Below are 12,597 nucleotides of genomic sequence, written 5' to 3'. Positions count from 1 at the left end.
CCCTGACATAACTCCTTTTTTTTTTTTTTTGTAATTAATATGCATTTTGTGGAGAAGTATGCAGAAGTTCCATTTTCCTCCAATTTTTGTCCATGTATATGTTTAGGTCAGTGGAATCCTATGTTATTCAATGGGTTACACATATTATTCATTATGGTGCTTAAATATTCCCAGATTTGGCTAGTGAGGGCCCCTTGAACCTGACCTTTTGTCTTTTTAACAGATCTTCATCATTCTTTGAGCGCTTTTACTTTCTGGCTCAACCAGATATTCCAGACTCACGTTGTATTTTCCAGCCCTGGAATGTAGCCATATCTCCTCAGAGGCCCTGGTTCCTTTTAGAAGAGAATGGTATTTGGAAACCAAGGTCTGGGCAACTAACCTAGTTTTTACTTCTAGACTTAGTGCGTAGATAGAGCTATAGAATACACACGCACATCTACAATTCTAATCCAACACCACAAAGTTCATTTTAACCTTCAGCCTTTCCATTTTGGGACTCCCTTACCTCACAGTTGGAAACCTCACTCCAGTACATGTACCACTGACCTCTGAACAACACAGGGGCACCAACCCCTGTGCAGTTGAAAATGTGTGTGTAACTTTTGACTCCCTGAAAACTTAACTAATAGACTATTGTTGATTGAAGCCTTACCTATACTATAAACAGTTGATTAAAACATTTTCTGTATATAATATGTATTATATACTGTATTAAGGTACTGAGAAGATCATAAGGTAGAGAAAATACATTTGTAATAAATATTGTATTTTTTTTTAAACCCACATATAAGTGGACCCGTGAAGTTTAAACTGTGTGGGTCCACTTACACATGGATTTTTTTTACAGTACTGTAAACATAACCTTTCTGTTGTTCAAGGGTCAACTGTATAAAACATTAAAGTGATTCATCACATTAATGATATCAAGAGGAAAATTATATAATCATGTCAATAAGAGTATACTCACTAAATCCTGTGTGATAATCCCACAGCGACTGTACAGCTGTAGGACCAGGAATCTGGCTGAGAGCAACAATAAGACAGGTAGCTTGTAGCATTGAAATGACTTGTTCTAAACAAAATAGCTAGACTGGGAGACGTTTTTGGAGGTGGCAGCTACTGCTCTAAAGAATGCAGATCATTTCAATTATTAATCAGAACTCCTGTAGGCATATTTCTAATAAAGCTATCTTTATGAGAAAGTTAAAATCTTACATTTTCATCAAAGCCTTCTCTTCTGGCTTGCTCAGCCAAATCTCCTTTCATACTAAGAATATAAAATAAAAACCAGAGACATATGACAGTAGAAAAGGAAATGCCAACATAAAATATCAGCTCTATAGTTAGGCTCTGAACTGCATTTTTGGTCTTTTTGATAACACCAGTCATTTGGAAAATGTGGTCATTAATAAGTTCTCCAGAGTGTCACATCTCTAGATATAAAAAAGTGTTTATATTATGTCCCATGGCCACAGGCCTGGTCTTGGGAAGCATTTTGGCAGCAAAATGATTTATTAAATATAAAGGTATCCTTAAATATTTTGTATAAAAATGTTTTTATTTTGATAGCTAAGTCAGTGTGCTTAGTGCAGACTAAAATTTTTAACTACCTTTTTAGGGGGGTCTGTATTGTCCTGTCCAGTTTTCTGCTAAAGCTTTTTCTGAGTGGCATGGCATATGTTCTATTAATTTTTAATTAGCTTAGCTTAGAATATCATAGCACTCTCAGAATTAGGCACTATTGGAGGATGTATTGACAACATATTTGGAATCAACACATTGGATGGTGATTGTTTTGCAATCAAGACCTCACTTATTGTGAGTTTCTCATATAATATACAGTCTTAAATGGTAAGTTAAAAACCCTACCTTATGTCTTCATCCTGTTCAGGTTTCTTTAATCTGAGCTTTTCAAGAGCATTGTTGTAACTCTAGACATAATTAAAAATAGTTTAAAACTTCAGCAAATAAATATCCTATATTCTGATCAAGGAAAAAGAAATATGGAATGCTTGTCTCTAGGGACTACTACAACCCTAAAGAAATATGGAGGCAATGCTATGATTTTCTTTCCTTCACTTTGTCACTGCATATGTTTTCTGCCTGCTAGTGAAAAAAAGGGGTGCTCTTGTGGGCATCACACTTGAAAAAAATGATTAAGAAGTTTTATTAACATTTATTGCATTTAAGAATATTAACACTTGGGATGCCTTGTGGCTCAGTGGTTGAGTGTCTGCCTTCAGCTCAGGTTGTGATTCTGGAGTCCTGGGATCGAGTCCCACATTGGGCTCCCTGTGTGGAGCCTGCTTCTCCCTTCTGCCTACATTTCTGCCTCTCTCTGTGTTTCTCATGAATAAATAAATAAAATCTTTAAAAAAAAAAAGAATGTTAACACTCTAATGCACATTAGCAGCATGGTAATCAAGAGATGAAAGATGAGGGATCCCTGGGTGGCTCAGCAGTTTAGCGCCTGCCTTTGGCCCGGGGCGTGATCCTCGAGTCCCTGGATCAAGTTCTTCACTGGGCTCCCTGCATGGAGCCTGCTTCTTCCTCTGCCTGTGTCTCTGCCTCTCTCTCATGAATAAATAAAAAAATCTTTAAAAAGATGAAAAAACCTACACTTTAGCTCACTGGAGGGCATATTAATAGTTTCATTTTACAAGTGAGTTCTGGGACGGTTTTCAAACACTAATAACCTCACGTCTTTTAGGACTTTTGCTATGTGAAGTGATGTGATTAGAGCCATGGCTATGCAGAGGTGGGCAAGATGGCACACTCATGACTCTGCTAAGAACTCAAGTGAAGTAGGTGCTGAAGAAGACAGGGAAGATGCCAATCTGTCAAGGAGAACAGAATGTCAGGATGGAGGGAGCATTGCTGGGGTCAGTGAGTGACATGAGCAGAGGCGCAGGGGGAGAGGTACAGCAAGAGATGGTACACAGCATTGTGCTTAAACATGAGCTGGGACATAACAATGCTGTAAATGGAGTTGAAGGTAGGAACGCTATATGTAGTTCAGTGATAGTGATTAGAGAGAAGTTGGGACTGTGAGACTTAAGGAGGCCCTTGGACTTATTTGATGGGCCCGGAGAAACTCTGAAGAATTTTGGCAGAGAAGTGATAACATAGCTGGGCGGGCGCAGGAATGAGGCCAGAAGATGTTACTATACTCAAGGCTGGGTGAAGAATATGCGGGGGGCCCTAATCCAGTGTCGGCAGTGAGAATTCAACATGTCCTTGAATCTTGCAAATGTGAACTAAAGCCTCCTGTGTCTCTCATGAATAAATACATAAAAGCGTAAAAAATTTGAGTTAGGAAAAGACTTGGACATACCTTTTTAATCATTTTACCAAGTTCAAAATCTGGTCGTCTGCCTATTGAGTAATCAGCTTTCACTTCAGAATAGGTATCATTAATAATTGCCAAGAACATGTTCTGAAAAAAAAAATCACATAATTATTTCAGTAAAAACTTACATGTTAGTGACTCTGATGAGTGCTGGGATTTGTAAAATTAGATTTAAAATTTTAAAGTAGCTCATATGGGGCAGCCCTGGTGGCTCAGCTGTTTAGCGCTGCCTTCAGCCCAGGGCGTGATCCTGGAGACCTGGGATCGAGTCCCATGTCAGGCTCCCTGCATGGAGCCTGCTTATCACGCTCTTTATCTCTCTCTGTGTCTCTCATGAATAAATAAATAAAATCTTTAAAAAAAATAAAAATAACGTAGCTCATATGATCAGTAATAGAGAAATGGCCATGCAGACTATAACATAGTAGAATGAGGAATGTATTGAGTGTGGATATAGGAAAATATGTTTATGGTAAATGAGAAAATATAAAATATGCATATGAACTGGTATATATGTATATATACACACATGCAAATACACTAATTGGTAAACATTGCATATCAGAAGAAAATAGAATAATGTAACTATATGTTCATAAGAGTATTTTTTTAAAATTCCATAAGCTGTTTAAATGCACAGCCATACTAAAGCTCTTAAGAATACTCTGTTCAGATAATACAAACAGCTGTGGTAAGGGTATTTTACTCTCTGCCTACCATTCGCTGAGGCCCAACTCTGTCACTCTGAGGACTTTTGGCCACCACCAGGGCATAACTGCTGCACGTTGACAAAATGTTTTTAAGGAGGACTACAGCAATGCCTGGACTAGGAAAACAAGTTTTCCTGATTAGGAAGACCAAATAAATTTGTCCTGAGCACACATGGAAGACCCATCCTGGAGACTTCTAAAAATCACAAAGGAGCTTTTAGCTATGGGCAGAGCATATTCATCCCTACCAGTGTGGGATGTCTCGGGCTGGAGAGACCTGGGATATTCAAGTTATATGTGGAGAAGATTGAGCACATGACTAGCACACGGGAGACACCAAGATGGTAACTACTGTGATTATGGTCTCCTTTGGACAAATTGAAAACATCTAGACACAGGACATAGCCTGGATTCTTAGGAATCCACACAATTCCTAATAAATGTAAAAAGTTCTGACAGCTAAGCAGTGATACTGTAATTTCTTCTAAGTCAATTTCATTTTTTTATTCTAAAAAAATATAAGCAAAAAAGGGAACATATACGGTCATACTTACCAGCAGGACAAAGAACACAAAAAAGATGAAAGTGATGAAGTAAATGGGTCCCAGGATACGATTGGCTTGCTGAATACCAGCAAAATTAAAATCTCCAAGAACAATTCGAAATTGTGCAAATCTTTGATAGGAAGAAAGGAAAACATTATATCCCCTCATACATAAATGACAACTGATGGGGGTTACCACTGTGTCTAGGAAAATATCCATCCAGCTGCATATGGCATAGGTTCTCTGGTGTTAGTCATGTTAGCACAGTCCTATAAAACTAGGTGTGGAAAGTCGCCCCACAGTTAAGACAAAGTACTTCAATAGCTCAGCGGTGATTCAGGAAATGACAGGCTGCCACATACTGAATGTTCACCTGCAAGATTTGGCCCTTGAGATACCTGCTTACCAATTAATCTTGGCTATAGCTTTCTTAGCCTTTCCTGTGCTCTTCTAAAACTTAGAATACCTGACCTTGTCCAATCAGGATTTTCAACTTGTACCTAGACCCAAGAACCCTAAAATTTCAAATATCAAAAATGTGCTGTTTAAATTATACACCTCTTCTGCTAAAATAAGATGCAACAATTTGTCACTTGCTGAGTCTCAAGTGCTGGTAATGATCCTCAAATATGATCTGGAGTTTTTTTGTTTTCTTTAGTTTTTTTGAAGGAGAGCACATGCCAGTGAGCAGGGAAAGGGGCAGAGGGAGAGGATGAGAGAGAGAAGACTCCCAGCTGAGTGCGGAACCCAACTCAGGGCTCAATCCCAGGACCCTGAGATCATGATCTGAGCCAAAATCAAGAGTCAGATGCTCAACCAATGGAGCCACCCAAGCGCCCCCTGAGGTTTATTTTATTCTCTTCAATAACTGTAAATCTTGGATTTGATGTAAAATAATATTTAAGATATTACAGATCTTCATTTTATTAATACTAAAGGTGGAAAATTAAGAAATTAAGGCTTTGAATGAGCACAGTAGTAGGAGAGGTAGAATTAGGATTATTTAACACCTTATTTTCTCATCATTAATTTGCAATGGCATTGCCAGACATGCCAGGCATATGTTATACATTATGTAGATTATTCATTTTTTTAAGTTGAGAACTGTTTCATTTCATCTTTATTCATATATTAAACAATTAATTTTAAAAGTATTTGGGGGATCCCTGGGTGGCGCAGCGGTTTAGCGCCTGCCTTTGGCCCAGGGCGCGATCCTGGAGACCCGGGATCGAATCCCACATCGGGCTCCTCGTGCATGGAGCCTGCTTCTCCCTCTGCCTGTGTCTCTGCCTCTCTCTCTCTCACTGTGTGCCTATCATAAATAAATAAAAAATTTTAAAAAAAGTATTTGGATCTTTCTTTACAAGTTAAAATGGTTTTCTTAGGAATAATTATCTTTTTAGCTGTAATACAAACACTGAGCAATCTGCGGAAGCAAGTTAGAATTTTGCATAAATGGTGATAAACATAGTTAAGGATTGTTGCTTGGGTTCTGTATTATACCAGCAATTAAATTTCAGCATTATTTTAATTAATGTTAATAGAGCCAACAGTCCCAGGAATCAGATTTAAACTAAATTCCAAAGGAAATGATACCAGATTTAACCTATATTCCAAAGGAGGTCATTGGGTCAGTAGGTTATTAAGTTAGAAAAAGATTTGTCGTTTCCATTTTTAAAACCCAGGTTCCTGAGTTGATCATTTTAAATTAATAACTTAAAAATTACTAATAATTAGATGAAACTAAATTCTTTTTCTTTGTATTATGTGAACAGTACATAGGAAAATAATCTCTGTTACTCTTGCTTTGTAACAGTAACATGCTTCTTTATTACTCATATTTTCTGGAATGGATAACATCTATTTTATGTTTCATATGTATAGCCAGGACTCTAATATTGGACAATTAAAAGAGGAAAAAGCAGTCCGGTTTTTCTAATTATAATAATAATGCATGTTCATGGGAGAAATTTTAGAAAGTACTAAAGAAAAAGTTTTAAAAATTCATAAGCTAATTAGGAATAACCACATTTTGAAAAAAGGAATAACCACATTTGATACTTTTGCCTTATTTGAATATATGTTTGATATATTTTGATGCCATTGTTACTGCTATTAGATGCTTAAAATGAGTTCTTTATTTTATGGGGAAGCCTGGGATGGAATTTTTTAGTAGTATGTAGATACTTTGCTTGATTGGTTTGTCAGTCAAAAGGAGGAAGTCTTCTTATTCCTGGTTGCTTTTGCCCAGCATGTAAAGGGAGCATATAGCTGTAAACAATGAAGGAAGAAACTATGAAAAGAGCCTGGATGTCCATCCACAGATGAATAGATAAAGAAGATGTGGAATATAAATACAATGGAATACTACTTAGCGATCAAAAAAATGAAATCTTGTCATTTGCAATGATGTGGATGGAACTAGAGGCCTTATGCTAAGTGAAATGTCAGAGAAAGACAATTATGATCTCACTCATATGTGGAATTTAAGAAACAAAACAGAGGATCATAGGGGAAGAGAGGAAAAAAAATAAGACAAAACCAGAGAGGGAGACAAACCAGAAGAGACTCTTAATCATAGGAAACAAAGTGAGGGTCGCTGGAGGGGAGGGAGTGGAGGGATGGGGTAACTGGGTGATGTGCATTAAGGAGGGCATTTGATGTGATGAGCACTGGGTGTTATATAAGGCTGATGATTCATTGAATTCTACCTCTGAAACTAATAATACATCATATGTTAATTAATTGAATTTGAATAAGACAAAAAACCAATGAAGGAAGAAAATGTATTTAAAGAAATTGGCTACTTGGACTCAAGAGTTACCTGGAGTTTCATCCTGGGTACCTAAGACACAATTAAATCATACTTAAAGTGTTTATTCAGCCTTTCCTTCTTTTCTTTTCTTTTTTTAAAGATTTATTTATTTTAGAGCAAGAGAGAGCAGGGGGGAGGGGCAAAGAGAGAGGGAGCGTCTTAAGCACACTACAGGCTGAGCCCGGAGCCTGACACTGGGCTCGATCTCATGACTCTGAGATCACGACCCTGAGATCATGACATGAGCTGAAACCAAGAGTTGGCCACTTAACTGACTGAACCACCTAGGTACTCCATTTATTCAGCTTTTAATACTGTTTCATAATGTTCTTCTATACAAGATAGAAAAAGATAAGCTGACCTGGAAGAAGAACAAAGTCTCTTAACAAATATTTTTTCCTCTCTGGTATAGGAGATCAAGCTTGATCTGTAATCTTTGAGGTGTATTTATAGGAGAAACGTTAAGGAGGCATCATTTCTCTTCTCCAGAAATTAGCTCATTAACTACAGCTCCCATTCAGCCCTTCTGTATCAGGAAAATATCCAGATACCCCTGCTGTGTAAGTAATGTGAATAACAAAACCCTAACCAATTTGCTGAATGGTTATAATCAGGAGACTTCAAACAATGTAATTGTCATTTTTCTCCTCCTAATTGGAGTTTATCTCCTCCCACCCTCCCACCCTAAGCTAAAAGGAACACCATGACTGCTTTGCATACAGGGTTATGTTGAATGAAAATACTATTTTTACCCTTGGTAACTTTCTATAGTTCTCTTTTACTGAGAAAACTTCCAGCTAACAGATTATTCCATAATAATATATCATTATGGTTAATACGACTTCACATGCCTGGATACTTAGCTATTTCTCAGCATTCTCCAAATATTGCCTAGTCCACTATCTGTCTTCTGTAACTCAAGTTAAACATGTTAGGCCTTCTTGTTCCAGTCTATCTCATACCTTCTCCCACCTGATGTATCTCTACGCCACATTTTCAGTAATTCTTTGCTGACCTATTTTTTACTTTATTCATTATCTTAATCTCTTACTTGCTGTCAAACCTGCTGTCAAACCAACTAGGGTTTTTTTTTTTGTTTATTTTTTATTTTTAAGTAGGGTCCATGTGCAGCATGGAGCCCACTGTGGGCCTCAAATCCACAACCCTGAGATCAAGACCCCAGCCAAGATAAAGAGTCCAAAGCTCAATTGACTGGGCCACCCAGGTGCCCCATGTCAACTAGGTTTTAAATCTCAGTTACTACAATTTTCAGTTTTAGAATTGTTTTTGATACTTTTTCAAATATGTAATTTTTATACTGTCCTGTTCTATAACGATATTTTCTGACTTATGTTTTATTTCTCTAAATATAGGAAGTATTGCATGGTTATTCCAGTATCAGAAGTCTTTGAGTCTGTTGTTTGTTATCTGCTAATTCTTGCTTATGATTTCTTACCCCTTCTGTACCAGGTTGGTTTTGACTATCAATAGTAAGTTATATTTGAAAAATTGCTTGTAGAAGTAATTTGAGACTTAGAATGAATAAACCTTTCTCCAGAGAGGTTTTTTGTTTGTTTCTGCAGATGCACACAGACCTTCTAGCCCAGGACCATCTTAATCCAACTTTAAGACATGAAATTCCCTGGATACTGGGTAATTATGAGGGATTGGTTCACCTTTAACTTGAGGCACTAGCACTTCAGTTTCCTTGCCTGATGTGTGGAGAAGTTCTCAGATAAGCCCTCTCCTTGACACCCCCCAGGCAAGCTCTGGACTTTGCCTTCTGTTTCCTTTCTGGGAGAGGTGGCCAGGAGCTCAGTTTCGTTTCTTTTCTTTTCTTTTCTTTTCTTTCTTTTCTTTTTTTTTTTTTTTATAAATTTGTTTTTTATTGGTGTTCAGTTTGCCAACATATAGAATAACACCCACTGCTCATCCCATCAAGTGCCCACCTCAGAGGAGCACAGTTTCTTGACTATTTCTCTGGATCATCAAAAATGCCTTCATGGTGGAGGGTTTGAGGAAGGTGGTGGAGTAAGAAACATTAGGACTTACTAATGTAAGTCCCCACCTAGACAACAATGACATAGGCAGAATTTGGTGTAACTGTTTTGGAGCTCTGGAGCCTCGTTAAGGCTAGCAATGGTCAGGGGATGGCTTAGACAACTTTGGTCTATTTCAGGTTTCAGGTTGGCAAAAACTACCTATCTCCCACCCCCGAGCCCATGGCAGACAGCCATGCATGTATCCCTGGGGCAGCTTGCATGCAACCTCTGGGAGTGAGGGTGGGCAATCAGGACACTGTTCTCCAAACATTAAGGGTCTGTGTTCTGATTGCTGATAGCTCCTTCTGATCGTAGGGGTGCAGACAGAGGTGGGCATATTCCCCTGTCTGTTGCATGTCCCTCTCCCTCTTGCTGAAGAAATGTCCTTGGGATTAAATGGCTGGTGCCCTCCCCTCCTCCTTCATTTTTCCTTTTTTAAAGAAAAGGAGCCAGACATTAAAGACATCAAAAGCAACTGCATATATAGAGGAAATTAGAAAGTCACCATGCATCTCCAAGAAACATGCAGGCTCAGAAAAGACCTAAGAAGACCTTTACATGGGGCACTTGGGTAGCTCAGTTAGTTAAATTTCTGTCTTCGGCTCACATCATGATGCCAGGGTCCTGAGATCGAGCTCTGTGTCGGGATCCCTGCTTCTCCCTCTCCCTCTGCCTGCCACTCCCCCTGCTTGTGTGCATGCATGCTCTCTGTCAAATAAATGAATAAAATTTGTTTACAAAAGAACTTTTACACTTTAGGCTAATCCTCGGTATGAAGACAGTATATAATAATAATAATAATAATAATAATAATAATAATAATAAAAACAGGAAACCTGGTGAAGGGCAAGAATCTTATTTCCAGGGTTACCACATTCTGCATTCAAATGTCCAGTTTTCAACAACTAGAAAAGACAGGACATACAAAGAAGCTGGGAACTATGAACCCATCGAAGGAAAAAAATAAACCAACAAAAACTATCCCTGAGAAAAACCAGATGGCAAGCCTACTAGACAAAGACTTTAAAACAGCCATCTTAGAGATGCTCAAAGAACTCTAAGACATGGAGGAAGTCAAGAAAATGGTTTATGAACAAAATGGAAATATCTATAAAGATATAGAAAACCAAAAGAAACCAAGAGGAAATTGTAGAGCTGAAAAATACAATAATTGACATCAAAGTTCATTAGAGGGAGTCAGAGGGATATTTGAGTAGGCAGAAGAAAAAAAATCAGTGAACCTAAAGATAGGATGATTGATATTATCAAGCCTGGGAAACAGAAAGGAAGAAGATTGAAGAAAAATGAACAGAGCCTCTGGGACACCATCAAGAGACCAACATATCCTAAGGACATGAAAAGATGCTCCATATCACCAACCATCAGGGAAATGCAAATCACAACCACAATGAGATATCACCTCACACCCATTAGGATGTCTACTATTAAAAAAAAAAAAAAAAGCAGCCCAGAAAATAACAAGTGTTGATGAGGATGTAGGGAAATTGAAACCCTGGTGTACCATTGGTAGGTATGTAAATGATGCGGCCACTGTAGAAAACAGTATGGTGGTTCCTCAAAAAAATTTAGAATAGAATTTCCATGGGATTCAGCAATTCCACCTCTGGGTGTACACCGAAAAGAATTGAAAGCAGAGTCTCGAAGAGATTTGTATGCCCATGTTCATAGAAGCATTATTCACAAAAGCTAAGACTTGGAAGAAGTCCACGTGGCTATTAACAGATTAATGGATAATCAAAATGAGATTTATATATAGAATGGGATATTATTCAGCTTTAAAAAGGGAGGAAATTCTGACATATTGCTCAGCACTGATGAATCCTGGAGACATGCTAAGTGAAGTAAATCAGTCATGAAAAGACAGATACTGTATGATCCCACTAAGAACCTAGAGTTAATAAGAGGGACACACACACACACACACACAAGGTAGAATGGTGGTTACTGGGGAAGGGGACATGGAGAATTCTTGATTAATAGGCATAGTTTCAGTTTTACAAAAGGAAAAGAGTTCTGGAGATGGATTGTGGTGATGGTGGCACAATATGAATGTGCTTAATATCACTGAATTGTACACTTAGAAATGGTTAAGTGCAAATGAAGAGACTGAATATTGACTATTTGAGACTAAAAATATAAAATATTTATCTGCAAATGAAGAGACTGAACTAAATTAATCCCAAAGATCCTTTCCAATGTCAAACAGCCTATAATCTGCGAAGTTTAATTAGCTTTCTCATGAGTGAATTATGTTTGCAGTTCCTACTTCTTGGTCCTTTCCTAGGATCTTATTTCAAGCATTACTTAATAATAAAATGTAGTAGTATTGGACATTGAATATAAATGCAGTAATTTAAAGAACCTGGAGGGATGCCTGGGTGGCATATATATTTTAACACAATAAAAGAAATTCTTATCAACTTAAAGAAAAGCCTTTGGGGCAAGAGAAGCCTTGGATGCTGAGCTTAGTTCTCTGGGTTCTTGCTCTTTGGTTCTGATCCACTATCTATTTTTTTGGTTAGTTCTTCAATGTTATCTGATTTTGTCTAGCTTTTTATTTTTATTTTATTTTTTACTATTTTATTTATTTATTTGAGAGAGAGAGAGCTAGCTAGAGAGCACAAGCAGGGGGAACGACAGAAGGAGAGGGAGAAGCAGTCTCCCCACTGAGCAGGGAGCCCAACTTGGGGCTTGATTCCAGGACCCTGGGATCATGATCTGAGCTAAAGGCAGACACTTAACTAATGGAGCCATCCAGGTGCCCCTCATCTAGCTTTTTAAATTGTCTGAATGGAGGTTGATCTGAATAACCTAGCACATTATTACCAAAAGCAGAAGTCCCTTCATTAATGCAATCTAAAGTTGTCTACCTATTTATTCTGCGCCTTATACTTCCTTTCTTCCTCACTATATCAAGTAAGACCAATTTCCAGGTTCTTTATTTTATTTTTTAATTTTTAAAAAAGATTTTATTTATTTATTCATGAGAGACCCAGAAAGAGGCAGAAACACAGGCAGAGGGAGAACCAATGCGTGACTAGATCCCCTGGGATCATGACCTGAGCCGGAGGCAGACACTCAACCGCTGAGCCACCCAGGCATCCCTCCAGGT

The 12,597-nt window shown here is 38.0% G+C and overlaps 1 protein-coding gene across 10 annotated transcripts in view; it reads right to left on the bottom strand.

The window, feature by feature from the left end:
• The window catches only part of PKD2L2 (polycystin 2 like 2, transient receptor potential cation channel), a 34,179-nt gene that overhangs the window by 6,362 nt on the left and 15,220 nt on the right, over positions 1-12,597 (bottom strand). For 6 of the 10 annotated variants that reach the window (XR_005366717.1, XM_038552265.1, XM_038552268.1 and 3 more), the window contains exons 9-12: positions 4,617-4,737; positions 3,338-3,439; positions 1,873-1,934; positions 1,219-1,270 (exon numbers count right to left, since the gene is read on the bottom strand). Coding sequence is in view for 6 of the 10 variants with exons in the window: in XM_038552265.1 (XP_038408193.1) it covers positions 1,219-1,270; positions 1,873-1,934; positions 3,338-3,439; positions 4,617-4,737 (337 nt within the window). In the remaining 4 variants the exon portion in view is untranslated. The remainder of the gene's footprint in view (positions 1-1,218; positions 1,271-1,872; positions 1,935-3,337; positions 3,440-4,616; positions 4,738-12,597) is intronic. The other 4 variants (XR_005366719.1, XR_005366718.1, XR_005366720.1 and 1 more) reach the window with 2 other exon arrangements.

Source organism: Canis lupus, chromosome 11 (assembly GCF_011100685.1).
Source record: "Canis lupus familiaris isolate Mischka breed German Shepherd chromosome 11, alternate assembly UU_Cfam_GSD_1.0, whole genome shotgun sequence".
In the NCBI taxonomy this organism is placed as follows: Eukaryota; Metazoa; Chordata; class Mammalia; order Carnivora; family Canidae; genus Canis; species Canis lupus.
This window is presented reverse-complemented; position numbering and strand designations above follow the sequence as displayed.